The sequence below is a fragment of the Candoia aspera genome, chromosome 1 (genome assembly GCF_035149785.1).
Source record: "Candoia aspera isolate rCanAsp1 chromosome 1, rCanAsp1.hap2, whole genome shotgun sequence".
In the NCBI taxonomy this organism is placed as follows: Eukaryota; Metazoa; Chordata; class Lepidosauria; order Squamata; family Boidae; genus Candoia; species Candoia aspera.
In genome coordinates, this window is record NC_086153.1 from 318,547,493 (window position 1) to 318,572,538 (window position 25,046).

At 39.8% G+C, this 25,046-nt stretch overlaps 1 protein-coding gene across 1 annotated transcript in view; it reads right to left on the minus strand.

Annotated features, from left to right (window-relative positions):
- The window catches only part of SYNE2 (spectrin repeat containing nuclear envelope protein 2), a 263,282-nt gene that overhangs the window by 205,173 nt on the left and 33,063 nt on the right, over positions 1 to 25,046 (minus strand). Inside the window, exons 3-19 of the mRNA XM_063289046.1 lie at positions 23,249 to 23,310; positions 22,925 to 23,020; positions 22,120 to 22,197; positions 21,379 to 21,471; positions 20,523 to 20,704; positions 18,405 to 18,601; positions 16,807 to 16,907; positions 16,053 to 16,154; positions 14,712 to 14,849; positions 14,273 to 14,437; positions 12,989 to 13,101; positions 11,801 to 11,957; positions 10,623 to 10,725; positions 9,165 to 9,325; positions 8,910 to 9,074; positions 7,858 to 8,013; positions 555 to 725 (exon numbers count right to left, since the gene is read on the minus strand). Of these exons, the coding sequence (XP_063145116.1) occupies positions 555 to 725; positions 7,858 to 8,013; positions 8,910 to 9,074; positions 9,165 to 9,325; positions 10,623 to 10,725; positions 11,801 to 11,957; positions 12,989 to 13,101; positions 14,273 to 14,437; positions 14,712 to 14,849; positions 16,053 to 16,154; positions 16,807 to 16,907; positions 18,405 to 18,601; positions 20,523 to 20,704; positions 21,379 to 21,471; positions 22,120 to 22,197; positions 22,925 to 23,020; positions 23,249 to 23,310 (2,240 nt within the window). The remainder of the gene's footprint in view (positions 1 to 554; positions 726 to 7,857; positions 8,014 to 8,909; positions 9,075 to 9,164; positions 9,326 to 10,622; positions 10,726 to 11,800; positions 11,958 to 12,988; positions 13,102 to 14,272; positions 14,438 to 14,711; positions 14,850 to 16,052; positions 16,155 to 16,806; positions 16,908 to 18,404; positions 18,602 to 20,522; positions 20,705 to 21,378; positions 21,472 to 22,119; positions 22,198 to 22,924; positions 23,021 to 23,248; positions 23,311 to 25,046) is intronic.

Genomic DNA, 25,046 nt, shown 5'->3' on the forward strand with positions numbered 1-25,046 from the left:
CAACCAATGCAGCTCATCTGATGAAGTGAGCTGCGACTTACAAAAGCCTATGTCTTTTAATAAAATGTGTTAGTTGGAAAATGTACTGCCAATTTCCCAAGTTTGGAGATATCACTTTGGAGTTCTTCACAGTTCAGATTATTTACTTCAGGGATGTACAACTTCCGCCCACTCAAAGACTGCACCGTGTTTTGCATAATATTTTGAGGACTGCATTCCAAAAGTAGACAGGGCCAGGCTTGTTTTGGGAGTTGGCTTTAAGAAGTAAAATGGATGCCTTAAGCATTTACAAGGTTTAAAGGACCCACTAAACCCCTACAAATCCATCCAACACTCCCCCTCTTGCAAAAAAACAAGGGATCAAATGTTGACAGTGCTCCAGACACCATAAAAGGGATACTGATAAGCCATACTTTTTTTACTTCTGCCTGGAGACATCCTTAGCACGTTGTTTAAAGCTCTCGTAATCCCTATTCTTGTTCTTCATTTATGATAGCCACAGTACTATGGCCTTTAGGGTGCTTATTATGCAGTAATATCATGGATTAACTCACTTCATATTTTGAATGTGGTTCACCAGAATTTGCCTTTTGGCCTACAAGTTGCATAGCTTTTAGTACAGATGCTTCAAGTTCCTTGTGAGCTTTTTCAAAGTTTAGCCTGACCTCATCTTCTGAGAACTCTTCTGGTATACACGGATCTGCATGAAAGCTAACAGGAAAAATCTAGGAAGAAAAATCATAGGAAAAAGAACATAAAAGTCTTACCATGTATCCAATGTCATCAAAAGGCCTCTGATCCATTTTTCCTTTTAATAGATTTTTAGAGACTTTAGAAAAAAAATAGAAAATTCACTCTCTGAACTTTCTGTAAAATTATATTAATTGCACTCTAAAAACCTTTTTCTGGAGCTGGAACCAGAATAACCATCAAAATACAACCAATTATCTGGGAAGATGTACATATTTTAGGGTTGTGTACACTTCTGTAATTTTGTCTCTTACAGGACTGCATTAAAAACTGTTTTTTCCTTTATGCATCTGATGCTCTTAAAAACCAGAAAATGGAAAAGATAAATATTAAACATTTACTGTATGTGAGATATTAGGACATGGGATGTGGCTGCAAAAAAGGTAAATACAATTTTAAGTTTCATAAACAGAAGTACCATTTCTAAATGGTAACATCATTCCATTACATTCTGTTTTGATCAGATCTCCACATTAAGTACTGTGTCAAGTTCTAGGCACCACACTTTAAGAATGATTCAGAGAAAATTGAAAAACGTTCAACTAAGGGCAATGAAGATGGTAAGGGAATAGAAACTGTTATGAAGAGGAATTGAAGGAACTGGGTATGCCTATCCTTCAGAAAAGATAACTGAAGGAGGATACTTCAAAAACTAAAAAGATATCTCAGAGAAGGACAAGATCTCTTCTTTCTCATTCCAGAGGGCAGAATATGAAATAATGGACTTCAGTTACAGGATGTCATGTTCTCATTCTAATGTCTGGTTAACATTGTAACGTTTCACATGTCATTCTCTGTTCCGTATCCCTTCACCCGGGGTTTTTCCATTCTATTGCCCTCCCTTGTTTTGAGGGCTTGGAATGCATGTTTGGGTTTGCGCTCCTGTTCAAGGTTACTTTCCCAGGCGCGTCTAACGGCATTCAGCACCTGGGAGGGGGAGCGTCCTGACGGGTGACGGGGCGGGACCTGCCCACAAGCAAGGCTTTTAAGTTTGTATTTGGCGCGCTTTTGCTCATTCTCAGCTTTCTCTGTATTTGCATACTATTCCTTTAATAAATCAGTTATCTTTAAGCCCGAGCTTGTGAGACTGAGTATTTGGGTTTAGGCAATCGTTACATAAAGCTGAGAATCATTTTTTTTCATTTTCCGCTGGCCCCATCCAATCCTTGGATAAGAGGGAACGCTAGCGATGACAGAACCTCAACTTCGCGTAAGTGAGGGAGGCGAAGAGGAGCGGGAGGTGGCCAAAAGCCGGCCAGCGCTAACCTCGAGAGCGCAAAGAGCAGCACGTCGGGAGTTGCGAGATACCCAATTGGACGAGCTGCTGACATCCATACAGGAGAGTCTTAGGAGTGAACAGAGATCTGTTATGGAAAGAACCACGGGGAGGGGGTCTCCCCAATTGTCCTGGGAGCACGAAGTCCCCTTGTCACCGAAGGTGGTGATAACCAACCAACCCCCGGAGGAGCCGGTCACTCCGGCCCGTATGAGGGCATTGGAAGATAAAATGGATTTAATAGTGACGATCCTCAAGGATCTACCCAGAGAGGATCAGCCCAGAGAGGCAGAGCCCACCCCGGAGGATTGGGAGGAAGAGCCGTCACAGTACCCCAGGCACAGCACCCTGTCGACCCGGGGGAGAAGTAAGACTCGATCAGCCCATCAAAGGGGAGAGCGAGAGGCAAGACCTCCTAGGGATCGACCACCTGTGGGGGCTCGGCGTACGCTGTCATTCGCGGCACCGCCACAGCCAGCTGAGCCGGCAAGAACCTTCCCACCATTTGGAGTGAAGTTTGATGGGGATCCCGCAACGCTCTCCTTCTTTATTACGAATGCCAAGCATTATATAGAAGATTGGGGTCGGAACTTTCGGTCTGAACACGGCAAGGTCAATTTCATTGCCAACAAGCTGAGAGGAAGGGCAGCCGATTGGTATGTGCAACTATGCCAAGCTGAGGCAACTGAGTTAGAGGACTTTGATGAATTTTTGTGGGCACTCAAGGAGCATTTCGAAGACCCCCTAGCTCAAGAAACGGCCAAAAATGACCTGCGCAAACTCTACCAAGGGTCCCTCTCAGTTGCTAAATATGCGTTGGAGTTTAAAGCTTTAGCAGGAAAAGTGGAAGACTGGTCTGAGCCAACAATCATCGAATTGTTCAAGCAGGGGCTAGAACCCGAAATCCTTCGATGGGCGCTAGGCAGAGACGATCCCAAAACGCTATATGGGTGGATTCAGTTGGCGGGAAGCGCAGAAAATGCCCTACGAACCTACGCCCATACCAAAGAGCTTAGACAAACACGTCTTGCTAGAGGAGCGCGCACATCTGGACTTGCCAGCCGCCCCAAACCGAAAACCTGGGAAGAGGAGAGGGAGCAACGGTTCTCCAAGGGTCAGTGCCTCAGATGTGGGAAAGAAGGGCATCGAGCCACGTCGTGCCCGAGACGCCGTCCTGAGGAACGACAGACGAAACCCACGGTAAAGACGCCTGCTCCTGCTCCACCGCGAAAACTGAAGGCGGCCCTCGCAGAACTGGACCCCCCCGACCTACCCTTCGGAGAAGAGGAGGAAGAGTTGCAATTCCAGCAGCCGGCGGGAAAAGCCTACCACCTGCCCTGAAGGGCGCCCTAGGGCAGGTGGAAGAAACCGGGCGTAACCATGATTCGGTGAGTGGAAACTTCCCCACACTGACTGTTAAAGTTAAACTGAGCTCAAAAACCAAAACTGTGGAAGTGTGGGCCATGCTAGACTCGGGTTGCTCCCGTTCCCTAATGCACCCTGACGTGGTAGCAGCTCTCGAACTGCCCACGTTCCCTTTGGCAAGACCCATGATTTTCACCCAATTGGATGGAACTATGGCGGGAGGGAAAGCAGTCAATCTTTCCACGGGACTGGTTGCTTTGCAGATGGGCTCCCATCAAGAAAAGCTGCCATTTGTGGTAGCTCCAGTAGGGGGTCCTCTGGTAATCCTGGGAATGCCTTGGTTTGTGCAACAAAACCCTTTTATCAACTGGCTCCATAGAACTGTAACGTTTGCAGATGGATTTTACAAAGTACCCGAAAAGGACCTACTGGAGGACATGGAGGGTGGAGGGGTAGCGTATACTACTGTGCAAACGCTTCAACCTCTTGAAGGACTACCCAATCAGTATCAGGATTTTGCTGAAGTATTTGGGGAAAAAGAAGCGGATCGCTTGCCACCCCACCGAAAAACGGACTGTGCCATTGAGTTTTTACCAAATGTAAAATTGCCTCACCCGAAAATATATCCCATGTCTCCCAAAGAGCTTACCACGCTAAGGGAGTTCATTGACAAAAACCTGGCTAGGGGTTTCATTGAGCCGGCAAATTCCCCGGTAGGAGCTCCTGTCCTATTTCGGCCAAAAAAGGATGGGTCATTAAGACTTTGTACCGATTTCCGCGGGCTCAATGCGGTCTCAATATTAAATAAATATCCTTTGCCCCTGATCAAAGATATGTTATCACATCTGGCCAGAGGCAAAATCTTCTCAAAACTGGATTTGAGAGAAGCTTATTTTCGCATTCGCATAAGGAAAGGGGATGAGTGGAAAACAGCATTTAACTGTCCTCTTGGGGCTTTCCAATATAAAGTCTTACCTTTCGGTTTATCTGGGGCACCCGGGGTTTTTATGCAGTTAATCAATGAGGTCTTGCATGACCACCTATTTAAGGGGGTACTGGTATATTTGGATGATGTATTGATTTATACTGAAACCATGTCAGAACATATCCACTTGGTGCGTCAGGTATTGGCTAAATTGGAAAAAGCAGAGTTGTACGCAAAACTGTCAAAATGTGCGTTTCATCAGTCGCAAATTGATTACCTAGGTTACCGAATTTCAGCTCAGGGCATTGAAATGGACCCTGCAAAAGTAGAAGCTATTGTGGCATGGGAGCCTCCCCGTACCAGGAGACAATTACAAAGTTTCCTTGGATTCTCTAATTTCTATCGGGCATTCGCCCAAAATTTTGCAGAAATCGCCCTCCCCCTTACTGAACTGTTAAAAACCAAAGGACAGGGGGATACGCGACGTTCGAAGAACCCAGGCGCGCTCCTTAAATGGACTCCAGCCTGTCAGCAAGCGTTCGAAACGCTCAAACAACTTTTTATCACAGAACCAATTTTACAGCATCCAAACCCCTCTAAACCCTTCGTGGTACAAGTCGATGCTTCTGATTTTTCCATAGGCGCAATTTTGTTACAATCTGACCAATCTGGCGCTTTAAAACCCTGTGCCTACCTCTCTCGCAAATTCACTGAAACAGAGAGACGATGGCACGTTTGGGAAAAGGAGGCTTTTGCTGTAAAAACGGCTTTAGAAACGTGGCGACACCTATTGGAAGGTACTTCCAACCCTTTTGAGGTCTGGACTGACCATAAAAACCTGGAAGCTCTAAGCACCAGCCGAAAACTCAGTCCCAAACAGCTGCGCTGGGCTGAGTTCTTCAGCCGCTTTGACTTCACTCTTAAATTTATACCAGGCAAGAAAAACTTTTTGGCTGATGCACTCTCGCGCAGACCCCAAGATGCTGGCCCAGGGCCAACGGTCCAAGGCACCGTCTGGACCGACAAACAATTAAGTCTGGCAGCGGTGACTCGCAGCCAGACCCGAGCACAATCGACTCCGCCTCCAGCCGCTCAGCCTTCCAGCGGCCCGCCTCCCTTGTCAATTCCCTCCGATTTGCAACAACAGTTGCTCGCCCACCTTAAAACAGATACTTGGTTACAAGCCAACAGACACATGTTAACTTTCACCGATGATCTTGCCTGGCGCAACGATCGTCTCTATGTACCCGACGCAATGCGAAAAACCATACTCCAGCGCTGCCACGATGACAAGCTAGCGGGGCATTTCGGCTACGTGAAAACTTTGCACCTCGTTCGCCGCCAATTTTGGTGGCCCACTTTACTCAAAGACTTAAAGGAATATGTCACTGCGTGCCCTGTATGTGCGGCGATAAAGCGCAAACCGGGCAAGCCCCAGGGTCTCCTTCAACCCGTGGCCACTCCGTCTGTCCCTTGGCAAGATATCTCCATGGATTTTATCGTTGATCTACCCCCTAGTCAACGAAAAACTGTCATTTGGGTCGTCAAAGACTTTTTCTCCAAACAAGCCCACTTTATCCCATGCGCTTCTATCCCCACCGCACAACAGCTGGCACGCCTCTTCCTCATCCACGTGTACCGCCTCCACGGTATCCCCGCCCGTTTGGTGAGTGACAGAGGCACACAATTTACGTCACAATTTTGGCGGGCATTTTTGAAACTTTTGGGTACGAAACAATCACTTTCTACTGCTTGGCATCCGGAAACGGACGGATCTACAGAGGCGGTTAATTCTACATTAGAACAATACCTCAGAGCTTTTGTCAACTACCAGCAAGACAACTGGGTCGATCTACTCCCATTTGCTGAGGTCGCTTACAACAATTCCATTCATCAAACCACTGGTCAAGTTCCCTTTAAAACAGTTTTTGGACGTCAATTTGTTCCTATTCCTGAACTTCCTCATCCTCACCCACTCCCAGCCACCCTCGCTGGCTGGGCAGACTCTCTCAAAGATTCATGGTCTAATATTCTACTCGCTCTCCACCATGCCCAAGCCACCTATAAACGCCATGCTGATGCAAAGCGTTCCCCAGAACCATCCTTTGCAGTCGGGGATAAAGTCTACTTATCAACTAAGTTTATCAAGTCCCCACAACCCTCTAAAAAACTTGGTCCTAAATTTGTCGGTCCTTTTCCAATTGTTGCTCAGCTCAACCCTGTTACGTTTAAACTTGATTTACCTCACAACCTTAAACGTTTACATCCTGTTTTCCATTGTAGCTTACTCAAACCCTGCCTGTCATCGGACCGTTGGCATCCGCAACCCACTCCTCCACCTCCCCTCATGATTGACAACCAGCAGCACTTCGAGGTGGCATCTATTCTCGATTCCAGACGCCAGCGCTCTACTCTACAATACCTCGTCCGCTGGAAACATTTCCCTCATCCTGAATGGGTTGCTGCTCCAGACGTGCATTCTCCTCGTCTCGTAGCCCAATTTCACTCTGCCTATCCTGACAAACCGGCTCCCTGATTTCTTTTGGGGGGGCAATATGTCATGTTCTCATTCTAATGTCTGGTTAACATTGTAACGTTTCACATGTCATTCTCTGTTCCGTATCCCTTCACCCGGGGTTTTTCCATTCTATTGCCCTCCCTTGTTTTGAGGGCTTGGAATGCATGTTTGGGTTTGCGCTCCTGTTCAAGGTTACTTTCCCAGGCGCGTCTAACGGCATTCAGCACCTGGGAGGGGGAGCGTCCTGACGGGTGACGGGGCGGGACCTGCCCACAAGCAAGGCTTTTAAGTTTGTATTTGGCGCGCTTTTGCTCATTCTCAGCTTTCTCTGTATTTGCATACTATTCCTTTAATAAATCAGTTATCTTTAAGCCCGAGCTTGTGAGACTGAGTATTTGGGTTTAGGCAATCGTTACACAGGAAGATTCCAATTGAATTTTATTTTAAAAAAATGAAATAGTGAATATCCATATATGGGATCGTTAAATGTGTGGCCATGCCTGCCAGCTTGAGTTTTTTGACAGCCCCTCCCCATAGATGCCCCTAAACTTAAGTCAAATGTGTGTCAATATGAACCACACTATAATTTATTTAGATATTACAAAACCACAAACAGAGCCATATTGAGCTAGACCAAAGTTCAATATTCCATTTCTCACAATGGTAGACCAGATTCCCCTGGGAAGCTAATAATAACAAAAATCCCTTTCCTGCTGTTGCTCCCCAGCTACTGGTAATTTGAAGACAGCATATAGTCACCATGACTTGCAAACCATAAGAGCATTAGTAACTGCCCAGTACAAGTCTGGGGTCTCTTAGATGGGTTGTCCAAAACCAATACATCTTCAGATCTGGAAGCAGGATTATGGGTGGGATCCTTTCCCTCTCTGCATAGTCTTTGCAAATACACAGAAAACTAAAGCACCCATAATGAAATGGCAAGAGCAGAGATTTAGTTCTGAATGCAGCAAATAGACCAAGTATTGGAATTCCAGTTTATATATAAGATAGCAGATTCTTTACCTCTGCCTTATCAAAGCACATTTTAGGAGGCTTCTTTGAGGGTTCCACCGGATTATTAAACATGTCTAGATTGAATTTCATAGAAGACTCAACATTTCCATTGTTATCTGTTACTAACATCATTTCTTCCTCTTGCATCCTCAACAATTTCATCTCCTATAAACATCAAGTGGCACTTGTTATAATCCTCAAGTTTGTTAATTGGACTCAGATGGTTTTATTTTATGTATGTACTGTATATATATGTATTAATGAAAATCATCCAAGAATCTGCAAACGTGACACTATTCATTTCAATATTAATGAAGAACATGGATTTTTCTCAATTAGCACAATAAAGCAACAACTATTATGAATGGTTACTGATCTTGTATACATTTGGAGTTTTCACAAATGTGGCAAAAAATCAACTTAACTTACATATCAAGGCCTTTTGGCCATGCTTTTAAAAAAAAATTCTACTGATTAAAAGCATTTCATGCATCTGAGAAAGTGGGGTTTGGTCCATTAAGGCTTATGCCACAATAAATTCCTTATGTTACTGATGTATTACAAAACCAACAATGGCTTTTCAAAGTTTTAATTCATAGGTCACGTGCAAATTCCAAATTCTGTAAAACTGAGGAGAGCAGCCTAATAAAACCATGAGATTGGTCCCTACAGCTACTGAATTGTAACTTTAACTTGACAGAAGGAAGAAATTATTAGATACACAGGTAATAACAATATTCAATGCAATTTTACTTAATTTAATTAAAATTAAATGTAATTGACTAAGAATGTTAGGATTTGAAATCTGACACATCAGGTAAGCATCTATCTGGGGAAGGCTGCTCATCACTTGAGTTTTTTTCCCCAAGGATGAATCTGCAGATTTACTACGTAAATACGTAATATGTAAATTTACCACTGAACTATTGGCATTGAGCTTAAGGCCCAAGTAATGATATGAACCTTTTTATTCCTTCTCTAATACTTGTTAATACTGTATCACCTCACTGTAAAGTGTGACTTGACCAAATTAGGAAAACAAAATATTTATGTACACTTACAAACTTTGTCTTCTTTATAAGCTTAGCCCATTTTCTGTTCAATTTTTTCAGTTCTCCAGAAACTGCTGACCCCACTTCTACATTGCTGGATTCAATCAAAAAGTTTCCAGCTTCATTTAAGGAACCATGCCGTGAGTTCCAGGCTGCCAAGGTCTCTGTGGAGATCTAAAGCATTATGTTAAAATGCATATGATGCTTATGGTGCATCCACAATTTAAAAAACAATTTCAGTAACCAGAAAACAAATAAACATACCTTCTTAGGATGGTCTTTTCGTGTCTCTTCCAGCCAAGTTTTTAGCAACTGGACATTCTCCATATAGGTGGCCCAAGATGTTAAAACTTTTTTCAAGGTATCATTCACATTGTTAATGTACTCTTTGCACTTGGAAATCTGAGCTTCTATCATCTTAAACAGTTTGATTGTTTCCTCAGGATCAGCTCCTAAATGTTTTAAAATAATAATACCATTAACCATTTCTATAGTTGTATACAAAGTCCTTCTACATTCCTGGTTCACTTTATACAACCAGGTGCTGTAAGTGGATTTCACAGATGGGAAGTCAAGACTGAAAGAGAACAACTTGCACAAGGTATATAAATCTGTCATTGGGATGAGATTCAAATCATATTTAAGGTGCAATTATAAATTATTTCTTGCATTACATACCTGAATGAACACCAGTTGAGTAAATTTGCCGTAAGGATCAAGTCCTCATCCTGTATTTAATGAAATTCTCTCACTTCTTCATGCCAGCCATTCATTAGTAGGCTCCCGTGGGGTAGAAAAGTACTTACATTTCTACTAGCAAAGGTATAATAGGTACACAATATACTGTTTCTCCTGTCCCAAATAGCTACCTTAACACAGATGAATCAAGTCGTTAACTAAACTGCCATTCATATGTTGGAGGCTGAATTCATCTCAGTAGGTCATAAGGTGTCAGCCATAGGTAAGCAAGGTCAAGAACAGGCATTCAGGAATTTCTTTGTTGTCGTCAGGTAGAATAAAAGAATCTTGAAAGCTTGTCAGAGTTTCTCTCTGCCTCACCTGTTTACTCTTACTAAGTAAAATCAAGGTGGGGTTACTTCATAATTTTTCCCCAAAATCCCTCCTTAACAGTTCATTCTTTACTTCCCATTCCCAAGGCCAGGTGTACAATCCCTTGTGTTCAAGAAGATGCTGAATCTATTTTGGGGCTCTACAGACTGCTTTCCTGAAATGCTTGTTACTACTACTACTACTACAATAAAATCACTTCACACTGAAAACAAGAACACTTGGGAGAAGATGGGGTCACCTCTTTGAAAAGCTAAATTTGTACTTTTCTTTATCTTAGCAAGAACAAGGCCAACAATCTCATGACGATGTGTGTCTCTGAATGTTCAGGATTCTAGCTATTCCATTCCATTAGTTCCTCATCCTTAATTTGCCCTGCCTCTACCCAATATTCTCTATTCCATACCCAGTAAACCCATTCCATCTTCTTAAGGCTTTTTTCAAGAAGAAAAAGAGATCCTCCGACAGGTTTCCTTTCTTCCCCCCCCACCAATTTTTTTGGGTATGCATTTAAATCTTAAGGTTCTTTAAATACATTGCTGTAATTCATGGGTCATGCCTTTCTAGCTGCATAACAGAAGTCCTCACAGACCAAGCACTGAAAATCAAGGGAATGATACAAGCCCGGACAGAACCATTGTGATGTTTATGAATTCTTACCCAAATTAGGAATCTGTATCATTTCATTCTTCTGTGCTTCACATACTTGTAACGCAGTGTCCAGCTGACCAAGAAAATCATGTTCTTCAATAAAATGCTGCCCCAAAATAAAATGATACATTTGTTTGAGAAATGTTTGCCACTGTAGAGAATTAGAGGTAATTCAGTTTGAGATTTACAGAATCACTGATTTTATGTGGACCAGATGAAATGGGGACAAAGTAAGGGATAAAAACAAGGAATCTGCTGAGGTGGAACAGGGTGAGAAAGAATTTTAAAAATAAAAATGTCCATGAGGATAACATCATGGAAGCAAAAAGCTCAGATCTAGCACAGTCTGCATGATGCATGAACCTTGAAAAATTTTATAGTCCTGGAACACATAATCTCAACTGAAATAAATTAATTCAAAGCTTTGACAAACAGCTTTAACAAACAACAGGACTCTGAACAGGCAGTTCAAGGGTGAACAGTCTTCTCTGTCTCTTAATCCACCAACAACACTGTCAGGGTTTAGACCTTGCAAAATTTGGCAAGTCTTTCTACTTGGAGGAACAAATCGAGGTTTTTCTCAGTTCTCTTATTAAATGTTTGTAGATTTACACTGACATCTGCTGGTTATTCATATATTTAGGAGTTAAGGCTGGTAAAATGGGAATCTCTGATGTGAGGAAGCTGTTTTTTAAACAGGACAGAGATAGTAGAAACCTTCAAGGCCAGAAAACAGGCAGCCCAACGGCTGTTGACTTGAAAAGGCAGGAGGAAGGGGGCCAGGATTTAAAGCTCAGACCAGTTCATTCATTCATTCATACACACACACTGCTAGATACTGAACTGCTTTGTATGTATGGCTTCCTAATACTCTGCAATGAATCTACTTACCTGAACTTCTTATGTCTGCTAGGGGATGCAGAGCTGAGATGAAGTTTATTTGCCATACCTTGTACAAAGCCTTGACAAGGTATGTACTACTTATTTACAACTACAGCTAACATATGGCACTTTTTTACATACTAAACCCATACTGCAGATTTGGATGTAAATTACTTGCTTAAAGCAACCCAGTGAGCTCATAGGACATACAAAATTTGTATGGGTGCCTTTTGATTCAACTCTTTAGTCTCTTAGCCATTGTTCTGCATAGCTAGCCAGCAAGCAACTATAATGCTTACATGCCAATCTAATAGCAATAACTCCACAGTCTCCTTAGTCCCAAACTTGATGTGCCAGATGTTCAGTTTAGATGTCAGTTCCTTGAAGACAGCTGAGCTGGATAAGCGGTAGTATTCCACAAATATGCCAAAATTTTCAAGTTGAACTTTGCTGAACCTGAAAATAAACCCAACATCTTGTCTGTAAAGTGTAACACAAAACCACTGGGCCTGATCTGAACTGCATAAGACATGCTGTGATCTAGAAGAATGCACAGCTTTTCACCAGCTGACTCAGTTGATCTGTCTTTATCACCAACAAACAAATCAGCAGTTGGGTTGGGTTGAACTGGGAATAGGAAATGCTGTAATCAGAACATGGTGGTGCAAGAATGACAGAATAGATGTAGAGGAAAGTGCTATAACTGTTGGAGAGCCAATGGGGGACCAACCCAAAGCTTTAATAACTATATGAAATCTTAGGGGGACTTTTAAAGACCCTTGGCAGTTAATATAAACAGCATTGAACCAGATGGATCAACAGTCTGGCTCAGAATTAAATAGTTCATTTTATTTATAAATAGAAGATACAAAAATATGAATGACAAAGGTTAAGAAGCTGGCATTATATCAAGAAACAAAGAATGTAGGAAGAACTGTGCTGAATCAGGCCTGCGATCTGGACAAAGTACATATGCTTAATCAGATCATTTAGAGCACCATTGGCTATGTTTGCACCATACTCTTGATGAGTTTAATTAGTTTTAATTTTGGTTAATTAGTTTTAACTTTGTTTGGTGAAAACTCAGATTACTGAATTAGTTTATATTACAATATATTGTATGTTAAGCATGTTATACAAATCCAGCCACTATAGCCCAGCCAGTGCTTTCAGGGAGACCACAAGCTAGGCTTGAAGTAAAATGTATTAGTCTCTCTGTATTCAAAGATCTGCTCGAAAATATGTTGTCTTGATGATGAGCAGAATAAGAGCACACAACTCTTCCACAAAGAAAATCAGATCCTGGGATTGAATAAGCAGTTTTCTCCACATCTGGAGGATATCAGGTTGCGGGAAATGCATATGTACGTCAGCAAGAGCAGCAGAGATGCCCATCATCAGTGTGCAATTAGGCCACTCCATTTGATAAGAACTCAATTATCTTTAGCTGAATGCAGCAATCAAAGGAGGAATTTGACATCACAAACCTTCTTCTCATTTCTTCCAGCTTCTGAGGTGGGACTAGCAGCATTCCAGCATTATCTCTGTTCTCAAAGGACTGCAGGATTTCCAAATGTTGTTGAAAACTTTCCATCAAATTCTAAAAGAAGCAGCACTATTCACAAATGTCTTACAGTTAAAGTATGATTTATTTGTGTATCTAACTGTAAATTCTATATCTTGCATTTATTTTTCTAGCACTTTTAAAGCAGGGGACAGCAATAGGCCACTAATAAATCTTCTGAAATAAATGTAACATTGAATAATTATGGAATAGTTTATGGAATGGTTATAAAGACAGTTCCTGAAATGCTACATCTTTCTTTAAAGAGCTGATAGTATTGTTTCTGAACTATATAAATGATATTACTTACTTGAATATTACATTGTTTTTATATTACACTATGTTTTATATTATAGTACACAACAAGATGTGTGTCAGCTGCTGTAATTCTTGGGCAGCTTCCAAGGGCCCCAGAACCCAGCAGAGCCCACTGATGATGCCTGGTGAGAATGCTTGGGATTGTATTTGGCTGAAGAGATAATATTCAGACCAACGCCAGGGTTGGTCACCCTTTACATTTTCCACAATTCCACTTGTTAGGGACAGTCAACAGCACTAAGAGGCTGAAGCCATTGTTTAAATGTCTTACAATGTCTGATCCAGCATAAAGAATTGTGGGAAACATCAAGAGTGGCTAGGCCAACTCTACACAGAGTACGATGCTCATCAAGACCATTCAGCAGAGGAAGCAGCTCATTAGAGAACATTTTGTCCACACCTCCTCAAATATGGAGCCAGAATTTCTAAACATCTTGTCTTTGAGAAATATTGGAACTCCCACATGGAAACATTTAAAATGCAAAGTTTTGGCTTATCTCAAAATGTGAGTTCAACCAATCATTTGAAAAGCAACCCCAAATCTATCAAAGTCATGCAACACATCATAAAACTATATACTGTATACTAGAAGACAAACTCCAATAGATATGGATGCTTGTTCATTTGAAGATACCCACATTCAGCTGCTGATTTGTCAAATGTTTTGTCTAAGTTGGATTTGATTGTTTAGATCCTTATTCTGTTATATGGTGGACCAAATGCAAGCCTGGCTGTGGTTCTTTTTTCCTTGATATCGTTCATATTTCCCCAAACAGTAGAAAAAAGGCACTGCTGATTGTATGAATACCATGATGCTTGCTTCAAGCAAGGCATGTATATAAGAGTATTATGTGTTTTACTAATACTTATTTTATTTTCCTTAACCAACCTGGATAGCTCTCATTTTTTCTTCAAGCACAGCCATTGCTTTCAAATCATCTTGAGAAACTGGTAGATTGTGTGCCAGATGCTGCTCTGTCTCTTTAAGCCAAGCTTCAGTGGCATCTAGAGGTGGAGGTAACAAATTGTCCAGCTTTGCTTTCCATTCATTCATCTAGACAAATAAGTCAGAGAAATGCCATTCATGTTGGTTCTTCATCTACTCATATTCTATGTCACCAAAATCTACCAACACATTGGAAGCATCATTTCACTTGAACAGATGAGATATCCCTCTGATTGACAAAATATTCTATTGCCCCCATCTTTGCTTTATGTCTGTATGGAATGAAATGTGTTCTCATGGAAACTAGTGGTCCAAATGCATGAACAAGAAGCCTTTTACAACAACAACATAAACTGCAGACTCCTCCAAACATCCTAATGACCTGAGATGATAGGTTATCCCGTGCTTCCTTCATCTCCAAGTAATCTTCATCCAGCTCTGAAACTTTTCTTTTAGATTCCAGAATGGGAAGGAAGGCCTTTTTTTCCTCATTAAATGTTTCTGTAAATGATAGCATTGCCTAAGGATTTAAATTAATATTAAAAAGCGTAAGTGCACTCAGTATATTCAGTGTCAGATACTTAAAAAAGAATTAAGGATATTAAGAGGATAGGTCTGTCAATGGCTATAGACCATAATACTTAAATGGCACTGGGTACAAGGGTACTTTATCTCTGAATAATGGATGCTCAGGTGAACAACAGAATATTCACACAATGAACATAACCCAATAATGTCATTCACTCAGTTTCTACATCTGGGAGTTGGGCAGCATATACATTTAATTAAAAATAATTTGCACAATAGATTATATACCAAATGGACTAGATTCATATAACACCCTGAACCACAAAAAAATAACCAAGGTAAAAATGACCCACAAGTTGTTTTAATGCCAGTGTTAGATTTTTAGGTGATTTGATAATGTATGTTGCATAAACATAGCCCATGTCTACCTGTTCTGCTTGGCCATTATTGGAACAGAGAACTAAGCAATGAAAGTTCAGTCTGATTCTTCTCAGTAGTCTGAATCTTCACCACCGCTGTCCTGAGCAACAGGTATGTTCTCTAAACCATTCTTCTAATATTTTTATGTAATTATGATTGGCTTCTTCAATAATACCACTGATGTAGCAACTAACTATGGAGTTTACTGTGGCAATGATGATGAACCTACATGGTTTTAAAAGGGGACTAAATACATTTGTAACAGAGGATCTGATTATCAAAAGCTATGTGCCTGACTGCTTTTCATAGCTTTCCATTTCAGAAGTAAGGCTGGCAGAGAATGGGAAAAGGTTATTATCTTCATATGTTGTATTCAGTTTTAATGATTGTAAAAAGCTCCTACAAAAAAACGGGTAACTATGGATAATACCTTCAAGGTCATTAATACTTGAAAAAGCATTTTAAATCATATTTCCTGGTTCATATGCATAAACAAAAAACTGCTGAAAATTAAATTTGATTCTGATTAAGTCCCCCTTAGAAGGAATGGCAACATGCAGCTTTTGCAAGGCTGATACACTAATCTATGTGGCCTTAAATCACAGCTCAGTACTGTGAAATGCAGCCATGATTAAAAAGAACAGAGAAAGCAAACCCTAAAACCTTCATTTCATAAAAAGGTGTGAGAAAAGGGCTCAGTTGTTACAATTTCATATTTCTTATAATATAATGTAGTCCACTATCCTCTAAAGGATACATTTACAAAGCTACTTACTTCAAACTTCTTGTGGAAGGATGCGTTCTCTAGCTCAGTCAGCAACTTTGTTAACTTACATTCTTGGGCACTGAGCCAGCTCAAGGTCTCTCTGACTTTTCCCTGGGAAACAGAACAAAAAGTTATCTACATGCACAGATATTCCTCTTTGCACTGTTACAGAAAATAGCATTCTGTAAATCTTATTCCCAGAGATTTTGTCCTTCATAGACTGCTTTGCAAACAACTCTGAAATGTATTTGCCTCTAATTCATATGACTTGTTTAGTTTTGGCTCAGCAAGTTGTCTAACCCCAAACACTGAGTGTTACAGCATAATTCAGCACAATCTGTGAATAAGGCCTCTATGGCTCAATCAATAAAGCATGGCTAAAATAAACCACTGTTTAGCATGATGTGATACAGTGTCTAGAATATATTTCACTGCACTAATCAGGTGAACTATATATATTAACTTACTGTGAACCAAACCATTGTGGCTTAGCAGTGTAAACAAATTAGATTACTCTGACTTATTTTAATAAACCATGATTTTAAAAAAATGACTTAGCATTATATACGTACCAAGATCATAATCTTAAGCAACATTAATTATCACTGAGTATTCTGTCTGAGCTAGCTGCAGGTCTAATCAGTTTTGGAAAATAAGGCTTATCATGGCAAGGATTTTCTGCAAAGAACACTTATAGATAATTGAAAAAAACAGGATGCAAAGAAGTATAAAACATGTCCTAGAGCTTTAAGATGTCACATACCTGCATTTTGTCTTCAGCCACAGGTAAACTTTTAAAATACCGGAGAAACTGAGCCACGTAAGTCATGATAGATTTTTCATCTGGACTGATGACATCAACATCTGTGGAATGCCAGAAGTTTTGAACATATTCCAAAGTACAAGCTTCTAATAATACAGAGCACTGCTCTTAGGAAAACCAATCCACAATGTATATTAGTGATTAGATCCTCGTTGCCCCTAAGAACTAAGTAATTGCGTTAGCAGAGGGTTTCACAACTGCCTGGTCCATACGTAATTTTTCTGGGTTTCAGCTTAGCGTGATTTATGAACCACCCATTCTAGTTTAACATTATGTATAAACTAAACCAATATAGCTTGTTCTACAAAAAAGTCTTGTTGTTATGTGCCACATAACAAGTTATGGCTACAGATTCATTCCCACAGCTGCTGAATTGGTTATGGGCCAACCACTGTGGACAGGAGCAAAGTATTTTTAATGCTGCTCCTCAAATTCACACAGACACAGGTGCTACCCAGTTTGACGGAGAGGCTTCCAAATTAATTCCCCAGTGCTTCTATCTCCTGCCTGCTGCCTTATCTCATTGGGAATGTTGGTGGCCCAAATGGAAGACAGCTCCTTCAAAGTGTTTGAGGGATCACAGAGACTGACCTTGATATTTCCTAGTGGGAAATTATGTTATCAGCCGATTCCCTTCCACATAGTAGGCAGAGGAGGAAACCCTGGGGCAAATACTTCTGGACCCCTAGCAAGAATGAAATGCTATAGCCTTTCCCATCTCTGCCCCCCAATATACCTCAGCTCCCTTTCCCAATGTGAATACTCTTCCCCTTTCAAGAAGAAAGTGTGGCAGAATCTCCAAAAAGTTGTGACATGGCTTCCAAACATATTAGGTGTGGCCCCAAAATATGATATTTAAATGTAAATGAAATAAAACCAAATGTTTTTGACATGGCACTGCTTGCTTGCTACTTTTGGAAATACAGCTATCTATCTGAATAAGATTCCTTACACCTGCTCTAAGATCTCCTGGGGGGTGGGTGTGTTAAATTATTCACAGGGAAAGCCTAAACAGTCTGTTTTCAGTATTAGACCTAACAAAGCCCCAAATCCAATCCAGGACAGCCTAGTGAAGAACCCTCATGGCTGATGAAGTTGCAGAACTCTCCTTAATCCAATGCCCTCCCAGATATGTTAAACTAGAACTCCAGAATTAGACCATCCTGGGGCAAATGGATCAGTGGTTTGACCTAAAATAAGGCAACTTCCTACGTTTATATCTACTCTAAAAACAATCAAAGGTATTATAGAAATGCATGCCTGATAGTGATATTAAAGAAAATTATGTCTGAAATATATCTCTCTGCCACTGCCACTTTTTAATATATGTAATGTTGATTTTCATTAATAGTCTTATCATTTTATCTGTTCCAATCTAATATTACTAATATTAACAATATTAAGGCAAAGCAAGGCAAGACCAAAACTGGTATAATAAATCAATACAATACAGTAGGCACTGTTGTGATTGAAGATGATCAAAACTCAACACCACACAACAGACTGAAGCTAAAGTGCATGTAAAATGTATGAGTTACCTTCAGGTTCAAGTAGCTGGGGTATATTGAGTTCCTTTTCTGCTATTTGAAACGCCTCTTTCAGATTCTCTCTGTTAGATCTCTCTTTGGCTTTCTCCACATCAACCAAACCTGGTCTTAATGCGTGAATGATGGCTAAGAAAGCCAATCCATTTCTCCAACTGGATTTGAAATCTGCAACGCTGATAGACCCATGCCTATGATCAAAAGCATTTAAAAACACAAAATTAAAATAACAAAGGATGAAATTAAATTATGCTGGAGATGAAGATAAACATTTGTATTCTAGCCTGCTCCCTCATCATGATTTAAAAATTAGCTATAATTCTTCTGCCCTTAGCCTAAAGACCAAAGTCAATGAGGCTCCGTTAACAAATGTATGGATTGATGTTTCCAAAGAAAGAAAATAGCGTGTATGGGAGGTGCTATATAGCTTGCCCTGGTTTTCAGTGTAAACTCTCTGGAAAATCATAACTTAAAAATTGGAGGAAAAGTGTTTCTTTTCCATGACATAATACATTGATTACTAACATAATTCAAATATATTTGAAAGAAAGTTCACACAATTTCTTCCTTAAAGCCCACTTCCTTTCTATGCAGTTCAGCCATGTACCACAGGTGAGCGCTGACAAAACAACTTAAAGTGTTTTGTATATTAAACATAAGCAAGGAAGGAATGCTACTTGAATTAGATAGGTTCACCTTTCTTGTCTAATTATATACATCACTCCTAAGCAAATGAAATAAAAGTTGTTCTGTTAGAAGAGTGAAAACTCTTTGCAAAATGGGAAATCAGCTCTGTGTTCTGTCTGGATGAAAGAGAATCACACAGAAACTCAGCAAATACTACCTTCACTTCCCAAGCCCACATGGCCCAGAAATTCCATAGGTTCATAGCTATAGGAGCTCTCCCTCCCCTGCATATATATTTCCCTGACAAGCAGAAGACAGACTAGAAACTCAGAAAACTCCACACGGGTAGAGAATAGGTTGCATTTATGAGAGGTGATGGTTTCCTGGGTGGGGAGAGACAAAATGGCCAATTGATCAAACACAGACAAAATCATTTGCTGAACTTATTATAGGAGCTTTAGTTGTGCACAAAAGGAAGTGGGAAATCAGCTTGCCAGTTTTCTCCAGAATAACTTACCCAACTCTTTTGATCTCCCTGGCAGAGTCTCAACAGCTATTATCAGTTGGATTACAACTGTGGAATAGTTTGGGAGGAAAGTAGACGGCCACCTACTTCTTAAAAAAGATTTTTTTATAATGCCACAGCAGAAACCTCTAATTACCTCCGTCAACTCATCATGCATTCATTATAAAGCCAAGCTGCATGCTATCCATATGTTTATATTATACACTCCTAATGAATTTATTCAGTCGAGTCTTCCTCAACTACTGTCTACCAGATGTTTCAGACTCTAACTCCCATAAGTTCCAGGTAGTTGCAATGGGCAAGGATTATTGGATTTGTTGTCCAAAACAACTGGAAGGAATTAGGCAGAGGAAGCCTGCTAATTTTGTTAAAGCCATCTGTATTAAAAGTACACTTATTCCTTGCAAACTCTGAACAAGAGCCTGCTTCACTGCAGCTGTCTGTTGTCAGTCCAACATCAGTTTATAATATACAGCACAAAGAAACACCTCTTTCTCTTCCTCTGTTGCTTTTCCTTATTTCCATTGACCACTCTTTTCCTCCTGTGTTTTCTCATTTAGATTTAGCACTAGGTCCTGTAATATGGCTTTAATCAGTGTTAAATACACTCAGGTGCTTAACTTAGAATTGTTGTTGTATTTCATACTGTGAACTTTCCATGAAGAAAGACCAGCTGAAAAATAAATCTCAGTGTGTCTGTTGAGCCACATCTTTTAAATGGTATGGTATACATTTAGAGGTCTTTGAGGAATACAGTTTTTATGAATCCTGACCCAATTTGACCTGGTCCGTACCTCAAGACTAACTAACATGCTGATACAGATGTAGCTACTCCTCAGATCTGCATTTGTCTGCTTTACCCTACAGCTCAAAGTTTAAAGTAAGCAAATAAATGTGGAAATGGGATAGAACAGATTTATAACTGACATGGACAGACTGATTTCCCTATCCTCACATACTTGTCACACTGCTCTTTAGCCCATAGCAGGACAGCCTTCTTCGCCGATATCTTCCATCGTTCCCTTGCTTTAACATTTATTTTGGCTGTTGGGCTTGTTGCTGGTGATAAATCCACATCACCTGAACTGTCCAGAGATGGGTGACTGTATCCACAAGCAAGAACCTTGGCTAATTCTTCAATCTGCCCATGAGCATCAGAAAGAGAGGAAAGATGTGTTTGAAAATGTCTGATAATACCTAAAAGTAATAGTTTATTCAAGTGGCTGATTCTGATATGATGTGCTCCTCATATAAGAGCCATATACAGGAAAAAAAAAAGACTACCCCAAAAAGAGAATCTAGTTAGCCATAATTTTGACAAGACACATTTTCATGCAGGATTTGGCTTCTCTGTCACATTAAATAAGTATAGTCACCTAAACACTGAACTAATACAGTAACCTGCTAAGGACTACGCTATCTCAACCATATATATCTGGGTTGAAAAAAACCAGTAACTAAATGTTCAATATTTTCCTTATCAACCATATGGAGAAAAACATGCACATTTAACAAGTAATAGCAATTATAAATAACACAGTATCTAAACTTCTATTTGTACTAACCATGCTAAAATAGGATAAAAACCTTCCCAAAATTATTAAATGTAGGCACAAGATCAAAATTTAATGGGAGATAATAAAGAGGCAAGGAAAAAGTATCATTTTCTATTATACGTCATTTGTTTGAAAGAGTTTCTTGGTTCAGCAGTGGCAGAAGAAGCAGAATTGACAAAATCAGTATTGAAATTGTGGGACAACCACTAATTGGAACTAAATCTGAAAACTCTTTCTCTTTATTTTGATTAATACTTACATGAAAATGCAATATAATGATCCATATGAGACCAAGCACAATGGATGGTTTTCCTTCAATGATATCAGCAACATGGATGTTTATAAGCTTGAGCTGGAAAAAGAAGGTTTTATTGTTTTGAAGAATAGGAAGATACTGAGCCCCTCCAGATGTGTTGAGACTGTGTTTCCCAGAGTTCCCAGAACTGAAAGAGGAGAATTCTTAGAGTTACAGTCCCAGTACAACTGGAGGATACCAGTAGGCAAAGACTGGCTTGTTTTACAAATCTGCAATGTTGGTGTATGATTTTGATAACAACAATTCTGATCCAATGTTAAAGTTGAAACAGACTGCAATAGTAATGGAAGAAAATAAGCTTGCTTTAATATGAGAACACAATGTACCCCAAATCCAACTCTTGATGGGCACAAATATCTGCTTCTCCTCCTTGAAAAAGTAACAACCAATGTTCTCAGTCATGATTCAGGCACCAACTCCTGAGATTTTTTTTTAAAAAGGACTATCGTATGTACTTGTTGCAAAAAGCAGATATAATAAAAGTAAAAGATATGAAAATATCACAGAGAGCTTGCAATCAACCTAGATGTGCCTTCACATCTAGAAAAATGTTCTTGTATAGCTGAGATCTGTAACTAATTTTGTAGTGAAATTGCTGGCTGGAAATAAACAAAAAACTGAACAATTCATTTAATGCTTTAGCAACTAAACTCAACCTCCTTTCAGAGTTGGAATAATACTAACTGATCTGTTCTTCAGGAAGGTTAAGGCATTTTCAATGTTGCTTCTGCACTGGAAAGTGTTCGATCCTTTTTCACGTGGCTATAAAGTATAAAAAAGAAAAAAGAACAGTTTGATTAATATCAACAGTGAGAACATTTCATAATATTTAAATATATATTCTTTATTGCAATCTTACAAGGCAAATTGACAACAATAATAGTAAAACAAATTAAGGATGCAGTAATAATTAATCTAGTTTATTAGCCGATGGCTGGATTCTGAAGTCTTTCTACGTCATGATTCTATCCTCCTATAAACTGCTAGCACTGGTCTTGTAAATCTATGTATGAGATGCTTTACGAAGAGTGAAAGCAGAGTTCACTGCCCCAAGGGCCTTAGAGTCCACAGAGAGGTATATAGGAGGCAACCAAGAAAAAGGAGGGAAATGGATACTTGGAGAAAAACAGACATGTGTTCTGAGATAGTTATCATCCTAAATCCTTTGGGCACAATAAAATACTTTGTATTTTGAGAAATAACACTAATACAAAATCTTACAAACATGAAACTGTGCATTTAATATAGTGGTGCATTTCATCCATTTTACATAATCTGTTTTTTTGAGTCAGAATTTCAGCTACTTGAGTAGAGGCATATTATTGCAGGTCAGAAAACAAAAGACTTAGGAAATGCTTCTATGCTTTTCTTAGCCTAGAAACTTGGGAGGATATTTCATTAAGTGACTGTTGAGAAACCTGAGAACCACATGTACAGTACAAGGCCTTTGTATGAATTCTCTTGGATGACTTATTCATAATCCTCTTACCAGTTGTTGGCCTGAAAGGACCTCCAGCAGATCCAAAAGCACATGCCCCTTCCCAATGTCTGAATACAAGTCCAAGATAAGAGAAGGCGATGAATGCTGCAAAATAATTATTTATATTCAGTTATATATATTTTAGTGCTTTTAGTATTCATTATAACAAGATAATATGCATATTTGGATGCATATTTTACATGCATGCAGAAAAAGATACTATTAATTCATGTTTCTATTTAATTATCCTTTTGAGATACTAGTATTTAATCAGATTACTGTAATTTACACACATTTTAGAAAATATATTCTACCCCACTGCTACCCCATTACCTTTTCTAGCTGTGAGTTCACCCAGCTTGTGAAAGTTCTTTTTTGAGTATCCTCTTGCTCTGCTATTTTGTAAAATAAAAACAAAAAGATAAAATTACTTATAAATTAAACTTCAGGTTATTAATACATTTATTATACTTAATACCTATTTTTTGTACAAATGAAAACAAGATACATGAAACACATTTTAGACAGCCAGGTTATCATTTGTGGAATTTAGGAAAAAAAATCAGTGCAGCCACAGATGTGAAATCTGTTGAATATATTCAGCTACGAAAAATATTGTGAGAGATGCAGCCTCTAAAGCCACTCAATAATTACAACACTTGAAAATGTGTTGTTTGCAGTGATAGATACAGATCTTTCTTTTGTCCCATGGTTATATCTGGATTTTGAAACTAACTAGAAAATCTATTTGACAGAGGAAAAAAATATATACTTCATTAATTATTTTGACATCACCTTCAACCCATTTTTTTAAAGTTGTCTGCTATTTTAGCCTTCTCCAACCTGATGTTCTCCAAGGCTTTGGCTCCAGGTTTGGGAAGGGCTATTTAAAGGTCTGTCCAGTCCCAATTCAGTTTAAAAACTAAAAGCCTCAAGAAAAGGGCCTTCAAATAGCACCTCTGCATTCAAGTCTCTGAAAAGCAAGCACTGAACACATACATACCATCTGGTCACAGTGAACTATTTAAATAGAGAGCCAGTTTGGTCTAGTGGTTAAGGCAACAGGCTAGAAACCAGGAGACAGTGAGTTCTAGTCCTGCCTTAGGCATGAAAGCCAGCTGGGTGACTTCGGGCCAGTCACTCTCTCTCAGCCCAACCCACCTCACAAGGTTGTTGTTGTAGGGAAAATAGGAGGAGGAAGGAGTATTAGGTATGTTCACCGCCTTGAGTTATTTATAAAAAAAATAATAAAGGTGGGATAATAAATATATAAATAATCTCAAATACATGGAAATAGTGATCATTTTCCCTCTTACATATTATTTTTCCAAGCTAAAAACACTCAACTTCACACACAGGATTTGCCACCTTGCAGGAGAGGGGGTATATAATCTCAATGGAAAAATGGGAGGAAGAGATTCCTTTATATTTGGTCTTATTCTGCTCTCCCCATGCACAACGTTTTTTTTTAAAAAAAACAACCCTAATCTTGCATCCCGTGTACTTATACTCTGAATTAGCTGCTTGACTTAGTGCTCAGTGAGGCTGCAATCTAATCAAGCACATGTGCTCCGAAGTTCTAAAGCTTGCAGAGGAAACAAAACATCTATTGAACTGCAGGTGTATGCTCTGAATCGGTACTAATGTAGGACAAAAACCCTGGAACTTAGCATCCATAGAACTGGAGTTGAAGACTAGAGATATCTAGAAGTGAAGACAGAGTAGGCAATCTGTTGTTGTTGTCATTCAGGGGCATTTTTTTTCAGTGTTATTTTTGCTGGTTGGAGACACTGGGTTTGGATGTTATCATCCCCTTGCAGAGAAGTCATTCTCAGCTGATGGGGCACAGAAAGCCCAGGCCCAAATGATAATGAGAAGATGGTATCAGGTCCTACTGAGCCCAGCCCAGCTGATTCAAACCTTCAACCAAAGTCCCATCCACACCACACACAGGGACACTGTTGCTGAGCCAGGCAGCAGGAAGGCAATCGAGGGCATGGCTGGGTTGAGAAGCATTTGGCCTAAGCAGGTATACTCAGAAGTAGCTTAATGCTGGAAATTAGGGTTGATTAGCACTGACCGTGTTCAAGCAACTCTTTGTGCCAGCCCATGCTTCCATGCCTTGCCCCTT